This window comes from Stegostoma tigrinum, chromosome 35, assembly GCF_030684315.1.
Source record: "Stegostoma tigrinum isolate sSteTig4 chromosome 35, sSteTig4.hap1, whole genome shotgun sequence".
NCBI lineage: Eukaryota > Metazoa > Chordata > Chondrichthyes > Orectolobiformes > Stegostomatidae > Stegostoma > Stegostoma tigrinum.
Window position 1 is genome coordinate 24,777,348 of NC_081388.1, and position 20,416 is coordinate 24,797,763.

Genomic DNA, 20,416 nt, shown 5'->3' on the forward strand with positions numbered 1-20,416 from the left:
CCCTTCGGCCCTCGATGTTGTGCTGACCTCTCATACCGATCTCAAGCCCATCTAACCTGCACTATTCCATGTACGTCCATATGCTTATCCAATGACAACTTAAATGTACCTAAAGTTGGCGAATCTACTATCATTGTAGGCAAAGCGTTCCATCCCCTTACTACTCTCTGAGTAAAGAAACTACCTCTGACATCTGTCCTATATCTTTCACCCCTCAATTTAAAGCTATGCCCCCTCGTGCTCACCGTCACCATCCTAGGAAAAAGGCTCTCCCTATCCACCCTATCTAACCCTCTGATTATTTTATGTTTCAATTAAGTCACCTCTCAACCTTCTTCTCTCTAACGAAAACAGCCTCAAGTCCCTCAGCCTATCCTCGTACGACCTTCCCTCCATACCAGGCAACATCCTAATAAATCTCCTCTGCACCCTTTCCAAAACTTGCACATCCTTCTTATAATGCGGTGACCAGAACTGTGCACAATACTCCAAGTGCGGCCGCACCAGAGTTTTGTGCAGCTTCACCATAACCTCTTGGTTCCGGAACTCGATCCCTCTATTAATAAAAGCTAAAACTCTCTATGCCTTCTTAACAGCCCTGTCAACCTGGGTGGCACCTTTCAAGGATGTGTGTACATGGACACCGAGATCTCTCTGCTCATCGACACTACCAAGAATCTTACCATTAGCCCAGTACTTTGCATTCTGGTTACTCCTACCAAAGTGCATCACCTCACACTTGTCCGCGTTAAACTCCATTTACCACCTCTCAGCCCAGCTCTGCAGCTTATCTATGTCTCTCTGCAACCTACAGCATCCTTCATCACTATCCACAACTCCACTGACCTTAGTGTCATCTGCAAATTTACTAATCCATCCTTCTACACCCTCATCCAGGTCATTTGTAAAAATGACGAACAGCAGTGGACCCAACACCGACCCTTGCGGTACACCACTAGTAACTTGGTAATAACCAAGTAAATAATTAAGAACTAACCCCAAAACTTTGGAACAGGAAGCAGATGCCAGAGTATAATTAATATGAATAGGGCTAAACAATTCACTCAAACTGATCTTTTTGAAAATTGCCACATTCTTTTGGGCAGCATGGTGGCGCAGTGGTTAGCACTGCTGCCTAACAGTGCTGGGGACCCAGGTTTGATTCCAGTCTCAGGTGACTATCTGTATGGAGTTTATACATTCCCCTCTTAACTAGTGGGATTTTGATGGGTCCTCTACTTTGCTCCCACAGTCCAAAGGTGTGTGGGTTAGGTGGGTTGGCCTTGATAAATTGCTCTGTAATGTCCGTGGATGTACTTGTTAGGTTGGTTAGTCATGGTAAAAATATGGGATAGGGTGGGAGGTTGGGTCACGGTGGAATGCTGTTTCGAAGGTCAGTGCAGACTCGATGTTTGGAATGGCCTCTTTCCACACCTGGGATTGTATGATTCTAAGTGCATCACATTCAGATCAATAATGATAGATTTAATTTGGCCACAAGGCCACAGAATTGAGTCCCAGGTTGTCAGATTATATCTTTGCGTAACTTTGTGCTGCTCAGATGAAATGCTATTTCTAAAAAAGTTGTTAAAATACCTACAGGTTGATGTAAATGTATTGCAAATAAGCTTTCTGAATTTTTTCAGAGAGAGAAGAAAAGTCTAGGTTATTTGAGATAATAATTCAAACACGTTTTTTAACTGGGGGTGAATATGGTTTATGCTTTTATTCTTGATCCCAGTGCTGTTTTGGATTGCTGAAAAGATATCCCTTTGACATAGTAATAAGTTGAAATTGCTCCAGTGCTGTGTTGCTTACACAGTACCACCAGTTGCATACATTTCTATAGTGACATGAAATTTTTCTTTTTCTTTCACAGAATGGAAGACCATGACAACTTTACCATGTATGCCATTTTTAAACTCTTTGGACAAATAGATTGTTTACAAAAACAAAAGCACCTTTATGACAAATATTAGCTTGCTTTTCACTTAAATCTGTAATCATGTTACAGCCACTGCTACAAATGCAAATTTTGAAGTACACCATCATTTGATTCACTGTTTCCTATTGTCTTTTAAAGGAAAGGAAAAGGCTGGTTAATTATTTTATGTCAAGAGATTTTTTCATAGAAACAAACCCTGGATTAAATGTATTATAGACAATTTTTAATGCAATATTTTGATCAGTGTTTTTTTTTGCAATGGCTCACAGTGTTGAAACTACTTAAAAGCTTTGTTTCACCGCAAATTGCCTCTTTATCTCTAAGCTCATGAGACCTGAAATAGTAGTCCTGCCTGCTTGTCATGTGGACATAAAAGACTTACGTTAAAACGTGGGAGTAATTGCTGGTGTTGGTCCCTGTTAATCAGAAATGCTATTATAAATGCATAAAATTCTTAATTTTTGTATTGGTCATGACTGAGTACTTGTGTACTACTTAAACTATTAGTTGGCTACCATTTTAATTGGTTTGACAGTGATCTAGATTATTTTGAAAGTAATCAGAGTCTACTTCCTTATCAGTAGGAGTTTGGATGTTCCAAGCAGATGCCAGAGTATAATTGTGTCACTTGCTGGTATCTATTTACAAACGTGGTGTGATTCCCAGCCACAGGAGCCTAAATGTAAATGTCACAATCATATTACCTTTTATTGGGTGAAAGTAACAATGCACAGTATTTTCATTTCTTTTCTCTTGATGTTGGTTGCTGAGCTTTTATTGTTGGACCCTTGCCAGAATATCTTTAGTGAGAAAATGATATATATTTAAATATTGGTTCAGTGATGGCCTGCTTTATTCCCCTTCCCATAATAGGGAACAGAAGTCTACAGAACAGAATGCCAGCCGGACCTTGCGTGGAGTGATGCGAGTCGGGTTGGTGGCCAAAGGCCTCCTTCTGAAGGGAGATCTTGACCTGGAACTTGTACTATTGTGCAGGGACAAGCCTACTAAGTCACTGTTGACAAAGGTCAAAGACAATTTGGCTGTACAATTTGCGGTAGGAAATAGCTTTTGTTTTCATTCACGTGAAGTTTTGAATTTAGGCATCTTGTTTTCTGTACAGATCAAAATAAACTTGACTACACATTTTGAAGTGTGAAAGAAAATTGGCATGCGGGTGGTGGTTCTAGCTGAAGAGATTAAAACGATCCTTGAGTTTTGATTGTGTGATCAGTTATCTGAAAATAAGGCAATGTTAGACTAGCTTGTAACCAACCTTTAAAAGTTTGAGATTGTGAAGAGAAGAAATAGTGTGAGCTTAATTTTTAAATTTTTTTTAATTTAGACTATTACCGAGGAAAAGTATGAAATAAATCCTTCAATTAAGGATGCAGCCATTATTATAAAGAATGACAAGGAGGAGCCATTGACCCTGAAGATCAAGCTGACTTCACCTGTGGTACGAGAAGAACTTGAGAAGCAGGCTGCTGGAGGTAGGATGGGTTGTAGGTGGCAAACTCCAACCCGCAGCTTATCATGTTTATTGGGCCGTCAATATAGCTTGTTCTTGGGTCATGTCTTTTGAGGTTAAAGCTGCAATATATAATAAGACAGGAATGATTATGATCTAATTCAATGTAGTACCCTTCTCTGGAGCTTAATTCCGAATGCAGTGTAGATAGCAAAAGTCTCCTTTTTCGTTAAGTTGAAAAATTGGTTGAATCTGGTTTCAAGCCTAGCAGGAGTGAATTTTTTTTAAACTGGTCCTGATTAGACACATTCCAGGTTCCTTTGTGCACATACACAAATACACATCTAACGTTCACTCAAGAATAAATTGACAATAGCGATGCTGTCAAATTTATTTTTGTCTGGAGTAGTTTTTCTCTGAAATAAGAGAAGCAGAGCAGGCAAATTTGATTCATTAAGTGTCTCTTTTGTGTTGAATTGTGAAATGGACTGAGACTACAATATGATCATAGAGGCTGAAACTGGAACACTACCTTACAGGTGCTGTAATCAATCCAGTTTCTGAAGTGACATTTTCAATTTGCTCACCTTTATTAGTCAAGTGAGATCTCTAACTTGCCCTTCAAGTAGAGTTGAGGGTATGCTGATGAACGTCTAAGTAATAATATTCTGTATTCCTGTGCTGTTAGTAATCAGTAGAATTACATGAAGGGTGTGTGCATTTCTCTTCTGCTGCTATACTCTGATCTTTGTTCTGGCTACTGTCTTCAAACCTGGATCCTTTGTCGGGCGTATAAAATCATCACTAAGTTGGCAGTTAAGGGTTTATGTGTTTCATTGTGCACTTTGAAAATTCACTTTCTCCCAACTTAATTCCTCCATGGGGCCTAAGGTTGGAAGTTATTCGTTAGATAAAAGTAATGGTAAAATCACTATTATTGGAGCAGGCCATTAACAGCCCTTTCATTTGCGAGAGATGATTGGTGTTTTAATCTGAGGGTCACCACATCTCCGCTAAGGGCACAGTGAGAAGGAGGATGCTTCGTGGTAACCTCCAGTTGGTGTGGGAATTGAATTCATTGCCATTGGGGTCACTGTGCGTTGTGCATTATAAATCAGCAGCCCAACACCAAACAAAAGGAGCCAGAATTTGAACCAAGGTTTGGTCAGAACGAACAAAAAGTTTAGGAACATAAGAGAAACGTACAAATCCTCCATGTAATTCTATTAGTCTGCTAATACGCAAGTACGTGGAAAATTCTTTGTATGCACTCATTGTATCCTTCACTCCAGTTGAAGGCCAAGTTAGAGACTTTGCTCGACCAATAAATGTGAGCAATATTGAAAATGCCACTTTTGAACTTGGATTACAGCATCTTCAAAGGTAACATTCCACTTTCAGCCTCGATCTTATTATAGTCTCATCCCATTTGAGAATTCAGCACAAAAGAAATGCTTAATTTATTTTACCCAGTGAGATTTATTTTTAAAAGAGAAATATTGAATTTGACAGCACTAGTATTGTCCGTTTATTTTTGGGTGAAGGTTAGTTGGGCACTGGTACCTCTACATGAGATACTGTCCTTTTAGAAGAACTTTGGGGCATAGTTTGATTCACAGAGGCAGGATTTAAAACCAATAAATACATGAGTATCTTGAGATTTGTTTCCGAGTATAAAGTTTGATATGAATGAACATATTTCCAGTAGACATTTAGGGTGGAGGGGATTTTAATTCTGTTGGTGCAGAGCCAAGTATGGAGCTGGATCATACAGTGATTTCCCCCATTTAATTCACTCCATTAAATGGGTTTCCATTTTAGACTGCCTTTCATATTGGTGAAATTCAAATTACCCTACCAGCCTTGGTCTAGTACTTCATTTAGTAAGCCTCAAACGCCTGCTGTTATTATTTCTGGGGTCTCCTGACAGGACAGAGTCTGTTTCCAGAACTCTGCCAGTGGAACTGAATCTTTTTGTTCCCGTCCTTCTGTTTGGGATGTTTACTGGGTAGGTGCCAGGCTTGCAGCCTTTTTGGGGCTCAATTGTGAATGATCTGGTAAAGACAATAGGGCTCCTGAGATGCTGCTTGGCCTGCTGTGTTCATCCAGCCTCACATTTTATTATCTTGGAATCTCCAGCATCTGCAGTTCCCATGATCTCAGGACTTAAGACTTGGTGTTTCTTTGTCACCACCTCTGAATTAGTGTTACAGTCGGTGTTGAGGGAGAGACGCAGCCTATCTACCATTTCCTACTCTTCACTTTGGAGTGATTGTTATGTTAGCATGAAAAGCAGCCAGATCAGCAACTCAACTCAACTTATTATGTTATTGTTCTGGGTTTCTTTTTATTATCAATTGGCATACTTTCATTTCCTATTGCGCAGGAACACTTTAAAAGATGAGCTAAATGATGAATTACTGTTGGTGAGTTTTTCTTGTAGCTCCATGACATTGCATTGCAACAGATGTTGCAGTAGAATAGTCTTGAATGAATAGCAATGCCTTACTGTTCATTGATAAATTTTTTGGGGTGAATAGCCTAGTTCTGCCACGTTGATTGGAGAGGATACTAATCATTCTGTTTTACATCCTGAAAATATCCTATCTTGTATTAAAATTCATAGATATTAAGCTAGTGTTATGAGAGATCATCTTTACATTTATCCCATTAAAATGGTATTCTATTACTGGAATATCTCCATAAAGCTCTATATGGCAGCCCTGGTCTGTAGTATACTGCAGCTTTATATCCTGGAACTGCTTGACATGTTATCTTTGCAATTGTAGCCTTTTGGTGGTCCAATACACAGTAAATGTTCCTGCTACTTTAAATCTAGCTGTAATAAAATGACTCCAGGCTTCTAAACAAATACCCTAGAAGCATTAAAGCTAAGTTGAGAATTGTCCTTGACCATGCATGTGTTCAAGTTGTTCAAAGCCACTGGTTTATATGCAAGTAAGTTTGCATTGCAGCAAAAATGACCACTTTCAAGGCTTTTTTCAAATGTTACTTAGCTTCCTTTGGAAAAAGACCACCTGATACATAGCTAGCAGATTTTTAGATAAAGTTTGGCTCTTCATGGTCTGATTTAAATACATTTTTATCCATTTTGAGCTGTTGGTTTTGTGACATGCCAAATGATCTTTACACTGTATGAAGTCTCAAATCAGTGACCACGCTCGGTTGAGGTATCCCATTTTCCCTTCACAATGTGAACATTTTTCATCCACGAGACTGCTGCTTAGATATATTCAGAAACTTGGATCACTATGTGAGACTTGGTGAAAGAAATGGACACGAAGGCCAAATTCAGCACTTAATGAGAAGTAAATGAGGTTGAAGCCTCAAATGCTCACATACTCTTGGCTGATTAGACCTTGGATCCTTTTTCAAATAATGGAGATTCACTGTGCTGTGAATCATAGCTACCTTCTATTTTTATTATGTCTGAGCTATGACCAGTCATTTTTTTTTCTATTCTTCCAGTCCTTTTGCAAACTGGAGGAAACACTACTGCTTAGTAAGTAGTTATTGCGTTACCAGAGTATTCCAGGGGCTGGTTCACTTAATGAGTTAAAATCTGGGCTTTCAGCTCCTTGACTTGGATTCAACAGTTTTGATGCTCTAATCCAAAGCGAAAGGGTTTTGGCAAACTAAACAGCAGTTCCTTGTGAGGAATGGCCTAAAGCACTGAACTTTGACCAATTTGGCATGAGAGGTCAATTGCTTACTCCTCCAAAACCACTGACAGGCCTCTCCTTGAATGAGTACTTTTAAAAGTTCTATTTATAAATAAACTCTTACTTTGTGATTAAGCCCTTATTTTAACCTGACATTTTGAAACAGTCATACTTTGTGCATAGAAAAGGTTGAAATTTCTTTGCAGTGCGTTCAGGAGGCTAGCACAGAGCATAAATTTGTTTCACATGTGGGCAAAGCTTTTCATGTCTCTGGTAACTGAACTTTCAGTTTTATGGGCATGTGGTTTATAATCCAAACTGCATTCTTCGCAGTTTACTCATTCTTGTAATTCTCTGCCATGCAATTCATTTATAGATTGTAGCTCAGGATTCCACACTCCAAGCTTGTGTCAAGATATTGGTCTTGCTGTAGTATCTATATATCCACAGGAAAGCTTAGTTAGAAGCTGTCATTCGGAAAGTTTTTATTTGCAGCCTGTTATATTTTCCTTTGCTACAATTATCTTCACCATCTAATAAACCTGTTGCATAGCTTAAATTCCACTTCAACAATGGGTTGTTCTACTTACAAATTCTAGAGAGTTGCCAAGGGTGCATAAGCCAACGATTTAAATAAGTATATGCTACTGACTCATTTCCCTTTTATTATGTGTTGAAATCAGCTGCTTCATGACAGACACCTTAACTGAGGGCACATTTTGAGTATGATCCACAAGTTGCTTGATTTTTGAGGCGCAGTTCACTATAGTTACCAAGCTGGTCTGAGGCTTTAGTCGGTCTGGCCAATTTTCAACAATTTTCTGTTTAGTAAATCTCCAGAACTGTTAGCACCATATTCCTATTTGCCTGGGTAGTATGTTGTCAATTTATTGATGGCTTTTGGGCCCATCAGTTTTCTACTCAGTCTCAACTAATTAGTTTGAAATTCTGGTCAGTAATCGGGCCGCCAGACCATTCAGTTTTGCTGCAGTGCAGACGCCACCAAGTTTTGAATATGCAGTGGGAGACTGAGCAGTTTAATAATGGAGCTATATCTCATTTGATATTGAAAGCCTGTGCACATACTAGTTAAACCTGAAGTATTGGTCTTAATCTGAAAAAGCAAAAGCTTAAGCATGCACAACTGCTTTGCGCAGACTCAGTCTGTTTAACAGTTTCCCACTGTATATAAAATTATTAATGGTGTTTTTGATCTTTTTGATATTGCCTGTGGATTTACTATTTGATCACGTCTACCAAGCCTTCTAGTTTGTCAATTCTTTTAGGGACGCTGGACCTTTGACCAACTGGACGCTCTCTGTCATGGGGGCCTGGGCAGTCGACCCTCGTGGGCAGAGGGGGTTTCCCCTGGACAGAGCCCTAAGCCTACTTGATAGTTTCCTTTCTCTTGATTCCTAGCCTAGTTAACTAAGCACATTGCAATGTGAGGTAATATCTTTCTTTATAACCAATACAACACTGTTTCCCCACACGACCACCAGTGCAATGCATTTATGCCACAGCTCATATAGTTTAGCAAATAAAACTGATACATATCACATAATCAATAGTGCAAACACTAGTATACACTCCTTCAGGCTCTGTCTTTTCATTTGGTGTCAGGTATAGACTAGTGTTCTCTCTGTTTAGTTACAAGACAAAGTAGATTCATTAGAGATACCAGAGTGCTCACTACAACTTGACTTTGGTGAGGAGCCCTGTTTGCCCAATAGGATGCTGCCGCTCCCCGCCGCATGACAGAAACCCCTTGGTCAAACTGCCTGTCTTCTTATTCCACTCCATCAATAGAAACAGTAACGATGAGTGAGCCTGCGGATGTATTGGACAGGCAGAAATGCCTAACCGCCTTGGCGTCCCTGCGACACGCCAAATGGTTCCAGGTTTGGATCTTGTTCTTACATTATTGTCTAAAGTAGAATGTTTTTATTAAAATTATTGATTCTGTTCAGTTTTAAAACTGCGTGTTGAATTGATATTGGAATTGTAAATTTGTGTGCAGCACTTAGCTTCTGTCTCTGCGCAGCTGCTAATACGCACTGAAGTAAATGAGTGTAATCTTAGTAAGCTGGCAGTTCTTCATGTTGGGGAGGGGGTCTTCAGGGATTTAATGTTAATTTATTTTGTGTATTATTGCATTGTTGCTGCTTTGTGTTAAGAGTAATTTTGCTCACATTGAAAATACTAGAATGATATGTAGCTTTTGTTTTAAATGTAAAGACTTCCTTACCCTTGACAAAGTAGCACTGCAGATTTGAAACTTTGCCCATTTTTGCTGATTTTACTTTCAGGTCATTATTTGGGATACTAACTTTCTGCTCAATGGTTTTATAGGCCAGGGCAAATGGGCTGAAGTCATGTGTTATTGTCATCCGTGTTCTACGGGATTTATGTTCAAGAGTTCCTACCTGGGCACCACTTAAAGGATGGGTATGTGAATTTGTTTCTTTGTCTTTAGTTTATTATCCTCATTATTGAACCTGTAGTGTGAGGCTTTCTAGTTGCTGGCTTCTGTGCATCAACACTTTTCTTCAGCTGAACTCTGTAATTGTAATTTGGTGTTTTTGATGTTAATATTCTTTCTTAATTCATTCATGGGTTGTGCAGCTTGCAGGTCAGACCACTATCCCTAATTTCTGTTGAGTTTAGTGATGTTGAGCACTGGCTGTTTGCACATAGAACAATACAGCGCAGAACCGGCCCTTCTGCCCTCGATGTTGCGCTGACATGTGAACTGATCTAAGCACGTGCCCCTACACTATCCCATCATCATCCATATGCTTATCCAAGGACTGTTCAAATGCCCCGAATGTGGCTCAGTTAACTACATTGCCACGCCCTTACCACTCTGAGTAAAGAACCTGCCTCAGTCATCTGTCTTAAATCTATCACCCCTCAATTTGTAGCTATGCCCCCTCGTACAAGCTGACGTCAGCATCCTAGGAAAAAGACTCTCGCTGTCCACCCTATCACATCCTGTATGATGAAGAAGCTTGTTAAAGATATAAAAATAGGGTGCATGGTTGATAATGCAGAAAGCTGTAGATTGCAGGAGATATGAATACACTTGTTAGGTAAGTGGCAAAGTAATAAATTTATTTCAGTTGTAGGCTTCACTTAGGCCTGAAAAAGAAACTGAGGTTAGTTTTTGCATTCTTATTTCAAGATTCCTAATTTTTAAATCCCTACAAAACATATAGCCAGAGACTTTTCCCCAGGGCAGGATTGACTGCCACGAGGGGTCATAGTTTTAAGGTGTTAGGAGGAAGGTACAGAGGAGACGTCAGAGGGAGGTTCTTCACTTAGAGAGTTGTGAGCGCATGGAATAGTTTACCAGTGGTAGTCGTGGAAGCGGAGTCATTAGTGACGTTTAAGTGACTACTGGACATGCACATGGACAGCAGTGAATTGAGGGAAATGTAGGTTAGGTTATTTTATTTTTGGATTAGGAATATCCCACGGCACAACATTGTGGGCCGAAGGGCCTGTACTATGCTGTACTTCTCTATGTTCTATATAATGTGCATCCATCTATGATGCTATTAAGATGCATGAATTCGACCTCACTTGGATTGAAATTTGGAGGTGGTAGGGCTTGTGTGGGTCTTCTGGTTCTGGGTGGTAAAGTTCACTAGTCCAGAAAGTACTGTCAGAAGTGCCTTGCTCAGTTTCGGCAGTGTATTTTGTCTTTGCTTTTATTTCATTCAGTGGATGAGGATATAACATGCGTGGGAAAGACCCCTGCAAATTAGGAGCAGTAGTAGGCTATTCAGACACTCCTGCTTGCTCTGTCATTCAGTAAGATGATGCCTGATCTGATTAAATCTCAAATCTGAATTTCTGCCTACCCCGATTAATCTGTCCACTTGAATCTATCCATTTAAAAATGTTGAGGCCTGTGCTTCCACCAGCTTTTCAGGAAGAGCAAGAAATGTCTCCACATCCTCTGAGAGAAAAGAAAAATGGCATAATCGCTTGTTGGAGGACTATCGTCTTAGCTCCAAGATGTTATTGCAGGAGTTCTTCAGAGTAGTTTCTTAGGCACAACCATTTTCTGCTGCTTCATCAAAGATTAATCTGCTTGTGTTCAAAATTCTATATTCCCACCTCCCCCGATAACTTCTGATGCCTTTGCTAATCAAGAATCAATCTCCTTTGGCCTTCAGAATATTTAATTGTCTTGTCTCCATCTCCTTCTGAGGCAGAGAATTCTACAGTCACACAATCTTGTTAGAGAGAATAAAATCTCACTTTTACAACCTCCTGGTGCAACAGAACATAAATCGAGCCCCATTGTTTCCAGAGTTGTACCAAATGTTAACTTTTTCTTCAGATTGCTCAGTGCCCCAGTTTGACCTGATTGTCACACCAAAGTTGAGAAAAGGCATGGATTAGGTTTTTCCTGTACTAATCAAGAATTATTATTTCATCATACATGAGCCATTGGCATGTAACACTATCGACTAAAACTCTTAATCCGCTTATGAACTTGCCTGTCACAAAAGGAAAAAAATTATTGGCAGAGGTAGAAAACTGAAAAATCAGTTAAGTGACTTGGCTTCTGGATTCTGCTTTTGAAATGACCTTACTTTGGCTAGCCAGGCTGTTGGTGTTCAGTTATCTTTCTCTGGAAGCTTCCACTGGTTAGTAAGTGGTACAGTGAGATTGATTTATCAATTCAAAAGTCACAGCTTGCGTCAAATGCTGCAGGAAAGGTAACTGGTTTTCTTTAAGTTTATGGTTGTGGTTTCCACTGCAGACTACAGGCAGCTTCTGCTGGGTTAAGTAATTACATACTCCTGGGTCTTTCTATCTCTCTGTCTGTGTCTATGTAAATTGTTTCCAGTCCCAGGCTGACAGCCAATCAGCTTCACGTGTATTTAACTTCTGAGTGCCTGATTGTTTGCACATTGCAGGAACCCACAGCCGCAAAAACACAGTCATAATAGCGATCCAGTTCCTTGCTGTGAAATGATGTAGCTATCCTGATTAATCTCTTCTTTTAAAAAGTGTTCTTTGTTATTGTAGTTTGCAGTTCTTAAAAACACAAATAAAAAGATACATACTTTCTTCATCTCTTAACTAAAAGTAACCCCTAGTTTTAAAACTCTGTCCCCAGATTCTGGGCTCCCATACAAAAGAAAATATATTTTCCACGTTCACCTTGTCAAAACTGTTCAGGATCTTTTTAGCCAAATCACCCATGCGGAAACCTACAAACTCAATGTAAACAAATTCAGCCTGATTAGCCTACTCTTATTAAAAAGCTCACTCATTCCAGGTATCAATCTATGAAACTACTCCTGAACTGCCTCATGATGTATTTACATCCTTGCTTAAATAAGGAGGTCAAAACTGCACATAGTATTTGAGATGCAGTCTCACAAATGTGCCACATCTGTTGTCACCTTCACCCACTTTACGCTAGCTTCCAGACCTATTGGAGTATGAGGTGTTGTTGTGCTGCAGTTTATGAAGAATTCTAATTGAGTGTACACAATTAACGTAATGGGAACTGGAGTGGCCCATAAACAAGGGCCCAAATTTAATCTTCAGTTTTATCTTTAGCCTTTAGAGTTGTTATGTGAAAAAGCAATTGGAACTGCCAACAGACCCCTGGGTGCAGGAGAGGCAATGCGAAGAGTCTTAGAATGCCTGGCTTCTGGAATTCTAATGTTAGGTATGTGCTTCATGTACTTGATGCTTTTGCCAGAAAATTAACAAATAATTGCAATCTTTAAAATGTAATCACTTCTACTTTTAGTTTAATTTCTGTCTTTCTGGCACTTTGGTACAATTGCATGTCACCCACTACGTACAGCTGCTTAGGGTCCGATCCCTTCTAGTAGCATTCATGTGGCAAATCCACAAAGTCCAAGATAAGTTGGCCAATTTGAGGTGGCAAAGCGTATTTGACAGCTAGGTGGTCACCTCTTTATTATAAAGGAGGGACAAGACAGTGGTATCAGTTTGAAGGTCACTGGAACAGAAGACCGTTTTCTTGTATTCTGCATCCTGTCTCTGATTCATGTGATTTAAAGGAACAAGTCTTGCACCCTGGGAAGTATTTTTCACTTTGTGTTTCTGTTGGGGCATATTTATCTAGATTGCATATGTATGTCTGTTTTGCTTTGCCAGAAATTGGCCACAGTCCTTTGTTGTGACATTTGCTAGCTGCCACTGTTGTTCTGTATTGTGTTTCAAATTGTGGGAAGAGATGTATTGTCTTTGTAATCGCTTTTGTCATCTTTCTGACATTATCTTGCTCTTCCTATAGATGGACCTGGCATTTATGATCCTTGTGAAAAAGAAGCAACAGATGCCATTGGCAGTCTTAACAGACAACAAAGAGAGGACATAACCCAAAGCAGTCAGGTAAAACATATCATTTTAACTGGCTTGATTCTGTACTTCTGAATTGCATTACATGAACTGTTTTTAGATCCTCTTCTTTGTTTTTTAGCATGCACTGCGTCTGGCTGCTTTTGGACAATTGCATAAAGTATTGGGTATGGATCCATTGCCTTCCAAACTCCCTAAAAAACCTAAGAATGAAAATCCAGTGGATTATACAGGTAGAAAGTACAAAGAATGCAATCTTTTAGTATCCGTTGCAAATAATTTTGATGTTTGTGTTACACATATAAGATTGCACATTTTTATTGTGTGTGTTGGTAACTAGTTAACAACAAAATATTAGGTGAGTTCAGTTATTTTAATATTTTCTTTTTCTATTCAACATTCAGGGTAAGTGTGTTGAAATTAGTGGCAGCCTCATAGCGATCTTAAGTCATTGATTGGATCCTGGTTGTAGATATTTTTAGTTAACGTTCAGATGTGCTATGATGCACCTCTGGAACAGAGGGAACTTGAACCCAGACCTCCTGGCTCAAGAGTAGAGACAAGACCACAGCACCACAAGAGCCCTTAGATCTGAGTTATAGCCTGATCTTTGTGTGCCATTGACACATCATACAGCTCGTGGTTTGTAACAATCTTCCCACTTCAATGTTTCTTTTCCTTGTCTGTTTTACGCCAAATCTTCCCTTTCCCATTGTTTTATTTTGTATTCTGACAGAGCTTCTTGGCAAAAATGTCTGTGCTCACAGTTGGAGCTGAAATCTTGCAATCACATACAATTCAACAGACTCTGAATTACGGGTTGCAGTTTTGCAATATGAACAATGATTGATATATAGTTTTTTTTATCATCGAGAAAACATCGCACATAATTGCACTTAGCAATATGTATACTATCTGCTCTACCAGGACAATGATCTTGTGGGAATAGCAGTGTTAGATAGTTCTGCAGGGGATCGAGGGGGAAGCAAGGGAGGAGTGTGGGAAATGTCTGTCTCCATCCTCAGAACTAGTTCAGGGGATCTCCGTGGCTCTGGTTACTTGTGTTTTCCCCTGTGATGCAAAGGAATTTAACCTTTAAGCAATCTGTAATGAGAACACAGATTGTGTGCGTTTACTGGTCAAAGACAATATCACTGCTGTACTGAAGGAGGCCCCCATGGAGGACTCAAGCAGTGAGGCAATATGGGTAGAACTCAGAAATAGGAAGGATGCAGTAACAATGTTGGGGCTGTACTACAGGCCTCCCAACAGCGAGCGTGAGATAGAGGTACAAATATGTAAACAGATAATGGAAAGGTGTAGGAGAAATAGGGTGGTGGTGATGGGAGATTTTAATTTTCCCAACATTGACTGGGATTCACTTAGTGTTAGGGGTCAAGATGGAGCAGAATTTGTAAGGTATGTCCAGGAGGGTTTTTTAGAGCAGTATGAATGTAGTCCAACTTGGAAAGGGGCCATACTGGACCTGGTGTTGGGGAATGAACCCGGCCAGGTGGTTGATATTACAGTAGGGGACTAATTTGGAAATAGCAACCACAATTCTGTACGTTTTACAATACTCATGGACAAGCATGGGAGTGGTCCTAAAGGAAGAGTACTAAACTGGGGGAAGGCCAACTATAGCAAGATTCGGCAGGATCTGAGGAATGTAGATTAGGAGAAACTGTTTGAAGGTAAATCCACATTTGATATGTGGGAGGCTTTTAAAGAGAGTTTGATTAGCGTGCAGGAGAGGCATGTTCCTGTGAAAATGAGGAATAGAAAAGGCAAGATTAGGGAACCATGGATGGCAGGTGAGACTAGCCAAGAGAAAACAGGAAGCATACATGAGGTCTAGGCGACTGAAGACAGACAAAGCTTTGCAAGAATATCGGGAATGTAGAACGAATCTGAAATGAGGCATTAAGGGGGCTAAGAGAGGACAATAAGATATTGCTGGCAAACGCGGTTAAGGAAAATCCCAAAGCCTTTTATTCATATATAAAGAGCAAGAGGGTAACTAGAGAAAGGATTGGCCCACTTAATGACAGAGAAGGAAAGTTATGCGCTGAGTCAGAGGAAATGGGTGACATTCTTAACGAGTACTTTGCATCGGTACTCACCAACGAGAGGGACATGACAGATGTTGAGGTTAGGGATAGATGTTTGCTTAGTCTAGGTCAAGTTGACATAAGGAAGGAGGAAGTGTTAGGTATCCTAAAAGACATTAAGGTGGACAAGTCCCCAGGTCTGGATGGGATCAATCCCAGGTTACTGAGCGAAGCGAAAGAGGAAAATGCCAGGGCCTTAACAGATTTCTTTGCAGCATCCTCAGACATGGGTGAGGTCCCAGAGGACTGGAGACTTGCTGATGTTGTCCCTTTGTTTAAGAAGGGCAGCAAGGATAATCCAGATAATTATAGACCGGTGAGCCTGACATCAGTGTTAGGGAAGCTACTGGAGAAGATACTGAGGGATAGGATCTATTCCCATTTGGAAGAAAATGGGCTTATCAGTGATAGGCAACATGGTTTTGTGCAGGGAGGGTCATGTCTTACCAACTTAATAGAATTCTTTGAGGATGTGACAAAGTTGATTGATGAGGGAAAGGCTGTGGATGTCATGTACATGGACTGCAGTAAGGCGTTTGATAAGGTTCCCCATGGCAGGCTGGTGGAGAAAGTGAAGTCACCTGGGGTCCAGGGTGTGCTAGCTAGATGGATAAAAAACTGGCCAGGCAACAGGAGACAGAGAGTAGTAGTAGAAGGGAGTTTCTCAAACTGGAGACCGATGACCAGTGGTGTTCCACAGGGATCTGTGCTGGGACCACTGTTGTTTGTGATATATGTAAATGATTTGGAGGAAGGTGTAGGTGGTCTGATCAGCAAGTTCACCAGGATGTTGCCTGGTATGGAGGGTGCTAGCTATGAAGAGAGGTTGAGTAGATTCGGATTATTTTCATTAGAAAGATGGAGATTGAGGGGGGACCTGATTGAGGTCTACAAAATCATGAGGGGTATAGATCAGGGTGGATAGCAAGAAGCTTTTTCCCAGAGTGGGGGACTCAATTATGAGGGGTCATGAGTTAAAAGTGAAGGAGGAAAGTTTAAGTGGTATATGCGTGGAAAGTTCTTTACACAGAGGGTAGTGGGTGCTTGGAATGCGTTGCTAGCGGAGGTGGTAGAGGCAGACACGTTAGCGTCTTTTAAGATATATTTGGACAGGTACATGGATGGGCGGGGGGAGCAAATGGACACAGACCCTTAGAAAATAGACGATGGGTTAGGCAGAGGATCTCGATCAGCGCAGGCTTGGAGGGCCAAAGGGCCTCTTCCTGTGCTGTAATTTTCTTTGTTCTTTGTAATCCTAATATTATCTTTTCTTTCTTGTTGACACATACTTTTGCACCTTATTGAATTTTTCAGTTCAAATTCCTCCAAGTGCATTTAGCACACCGGTAAAGCGGCCAATAGATGAAGACTCTGGTGAAGACAAGTCTCCAAATAAGAAGAAAAAGAAAACTCAGAAAAAAGGCAAGTTGATGACTTGCTTCGTGTAGACATCATGAATAGACAAATCAATGTATTGCACAGACCTTTCAAGTTTAAAGGGCAACTAGGGACGGGCAATAAATGTTGGCCAGCCAGTGACTCCCACATCTCATCTTAAAAAGTTTCACTATGAGACGAGGCACCTTGCACATAAAATATACTGAAATACTAGCATTTATGACTTGCCGTGCGTGAAAGAGGATAGACTCGTTGTACTTAAACTCCTGCTGAGTATCAAATGAAGAAATTTTAGTGGAAAGTAATTTTTAATGTTCCATAGAAAAAATCCATTCTGTTTGTCATTGGGAAAGAACAATTTTAAGATACTGCATACACACTGGTATAGCTGCTGTACATTTAGACGCCTTTTAACCATTACAGAGAATTCCAAAAAAAACAAGCATAGTTCTTTACTTAGGTAAAGAATACCAATAGACATCGTACGTTGTATGTGTAAACTTTGGTATTTTCAGGCTTCTTGGTTTGGAATTTTGCTGCTGCAATCAATTCCTGAGACTGCCATTATGTGTGATCTACATTCATAGTCAGTTTTGGTCATTAGCCAGAAATCTTGAACTTGAACTCCGGCTGTCTTTTCATTCCCTGGCCAAGGATTGAGATTAATTATGCTGATTGCGTGTCATGCTGCGTGAGTTTGGCCAGATTGGTGTAGAGCAGGTTAATGTATGGAGGCGAGCAAGTCTGGGAGTGCTTCCTTTAGGAATGATTTTTCTTTTGAATGGTATTTTGGATTTGTTTGTAACCTTTGTGACTTGTGTCATAAACTTTTTGTGACCCACAGCAGCTGAGGAAAAAGTTGAACCTGCCCAAGCGATGAATGCATTGATGAGGCTCAATCAACTGCGACCTGGTCTTCAGTACAAATTAATCTCCCAGACAGGCCCTGTCCATGCTCCTGTATTTACTATGTCTGTGGAAGTTGATGGAAAAAGCTATGAAGCATCAGGGCCATCCAAAAAAACTGCTAAACTTCATGTCGCCGTCAAGGTATGTATTGTTGGGTTATGAGAACTGTAAAGTAGACATTATTGGGTTGCAGAGAATTTACTCCATTATTGTTTGGAATTGCAAAATCAAGATGTTAGAAAAATGCTTTGGTCTGTTTGCTGTATAGAGCAAATTACTTTGGAAAGCAGTGTTCAGCAAAGTTTTTTTTTCGAAGATGTGTTGAAATTTTATTGCTTTCTGGTCTGCATGCGCAACAGTTAAAATATCCAATGAATCTTTATTGTTATGGTGTAGCAACAGCCTCTGTACTGAAGTAAAGGATGGTTTTTAAGTATCGACCCAGAAGCTGTGGGTAGTTGCTGAAGTTTGCGAGGAAACAGACTGAGAGACAGTACTATAAGAGCCAAAATTTGGAGCTGAAAGCTGTATTCTGTGTGTATCTATCCAAGTGAGGTTGATTGGTGGGGGGTGGAACCCTGATAAAGTTTCAAATGTCGAGATTCCTAACAATTTCTCATCTGAATCTGAAACCTGGTGTGAAGGTTTCCTGTCATTCTTCCACTGACAGCAATGTCAGCCTACAACAAGAAACTGAGAGAAAATCTTGTTCCGTTGTTTTAATTTGGACTCTTGGTTTAAGGGTTTTCCCTGTTTTCTACTCACTTGTTCTGCATTGCTATGTCATGTATGTTTTTGCCTTTATTGTGTATGAATATGTGTATTTGGGAATAAGTGTCATGTTGTTTTATTGAACAGTAGCTTAGATGACAACATGTTTGCCACTTAACCTGAAGAATAAATTTGCCTGTAGTTATCATTTTTTAAGTTTACAGAAAAACCTGGTGAAAGTCTGTTTTGTTCCGCTTAACGCAAATGAAAAAAAATTGGCTTATTTTTGGTGATGAAATAAAACAATCCCACTTCTGGTGTGGCTCATGGGGCAGTGGGTCTTGATTTCCAGCACACTGCTCCCATCACAGTTGTACCAGCATGAGAGGTAGACAGTGATCTTAAAGGCTGTAAATACCTATTTGTCTCAGCTTTCACCTACCTCACTAGCCATTAGATCAGTAGCAGAACCTTTAGCTGTGCACCTGTCAGTCATTGGTAAATATCTTCCCTACTTTGTAAAATCTACCTTTTTATTAAAAAGCTTTCTGAGGACTTAATGCTGGCTAAGCCTTTGATTTCTTTCCTCCGAAAAGATCTGTCTGTTCCTGTGCATTCTACCAAGTACCAGAACGTTTCTCTGCATTGTGTTGTACTCTTCAATTGTCAAGGTTTCAGATCAAGCTCATTTTAATTCTGAATGAAACTCATATGGCAGTTTGTGAAGTCGAAAGTAATTTCATTATTTGTTTTATGCTCAGTAAAGGTGTGTCATTTCATTTCTTCTACGATAGACTGTATTCATTATTTACTTTGCTGAAACTGTTTTTAAAAATGGAAATTAGATTTTGGCTAAGGTGTCTGTTGAGGATAAGGTTACTTGCAATTTCTGCATAGACTCAATAATCTCAAGACACCCTAACCATGGATGAATGCTCTTTTTGAATGAATCTACTAAGATGTGGAGAATTTGCATCTTCTTTCATATGTGGACTTCCTCCAAACGTGAAATCAGTAATCTTCTAGGAGCACTGCCTCCAACCTCAACACTTAGCAGAAAATAGCTACAGAAACTAGCCATTGGAGGAGGAGGTGCCTCCTCAGATATTCCCATCTTGATGACATGAGAGCCCAGCACATCAGTGCAAAAGGTAAGACTGAAGCATTCTCAATAATCTCAGCCAAAAGTGCTGAGTGGATGATCTGTCTTGGCCTTCTTCGAAGATTCTCTGCATTGTAGATGTCTTCAACCCATTTGATTCCCACCACATGATGTAAAGAAATGGCTGGAGACACTGTACTGCAAAGGCAACAGGCCATGACAATGTTCCAGCAATAATACTGAATATATATACTCCAGAACCTGCCTCATCCCTAGCTAAACTGTTTTAATACAGCTACAACACTGGCATCTATCCAACAATGTGGAAAATTTCCTAGGTATGCTCTGCGTACGCAAACATGACAGATCCAGCCCAACCAATTATCACCCATTAGGTTCCTCTCAGTTATCTGTTTTGAGTTCCACTGGGGCCACTCAGCTGCTAACCTCACTATGACTTTGGCTCAAACTTTGACAAAAGAGCTGAATTTCAGAGATGAGGTGAGAGTGAATTCCTTTGACATCAAGGCCACACCTGACCAAATGTTGGCACCAAGGAATCTGATCAAAACTTGAGTTATGGGAATCGGGGGGAAAACCACTCCACTGGATATAGTTGTAACTATTGCAAAGGGAAGATGGTGTTCATGGGAGGTCAGTCATCTTCAGTTTGTTACTTAATGTTGTTCCCTCCATCATAGGGTCAGAAATAGACATGTTTGCTGA

General features: G+C 40.1%; 1 protein-coding gene across 3 annotated transcripts in view; it reads left to right on the forward strand.

The window, feature by feature from the left end:
* LOC125447611 (interleukin enhancer-binding factor 3-like) overlaps positions 1-20,416 on the forward strand; it is a 61,906-nt gene that overhangs the window by 21,232 nt on the left and 20,258 nt on the right. For 2 of the 3 annotated variants that reach the window (XM_048522170.2, XM_048522172.1), the window contains exons 4-13: positions 1,880-1,906; positions 2,819-3,002; positions 3,291-3,438; positions 8,909-9,000; positions 9,452-9,547; positions 12,686-12,797; positions 13,395-13,492; positions 13,581-13,692; positions 16,885-16,992; positions 17,813-18,018. In XM_048522170.2, the coding sequence (XP_048378127.2) occupies positions 1,880-1,906; positions 2,819-3,002; positions 3,291-3,438; positions 8,909-9,000; positions 9,452-9,547; positions 12,686-12,797; positions 13,395-13,492; positions 13,581-13,692; positions 16,885-16,992; positions 17,813-18,018 (1,183 nt within the window). The remainder of the gene's footprint in view (positions 1-1,879; positions 1,907-2,818; positions 3,003-3,290; positions 3,439-8,908; positions 9,001-9,451; positions 9,548-12,685; positions 12,798-13,394; positions 13,493-13,580; positions 13,693-16,884; positions 16,993-17,812; positions 18,019-20,416) is intronic. The other variant, XM_048522171.2, reaches the window with a different exon arrangement.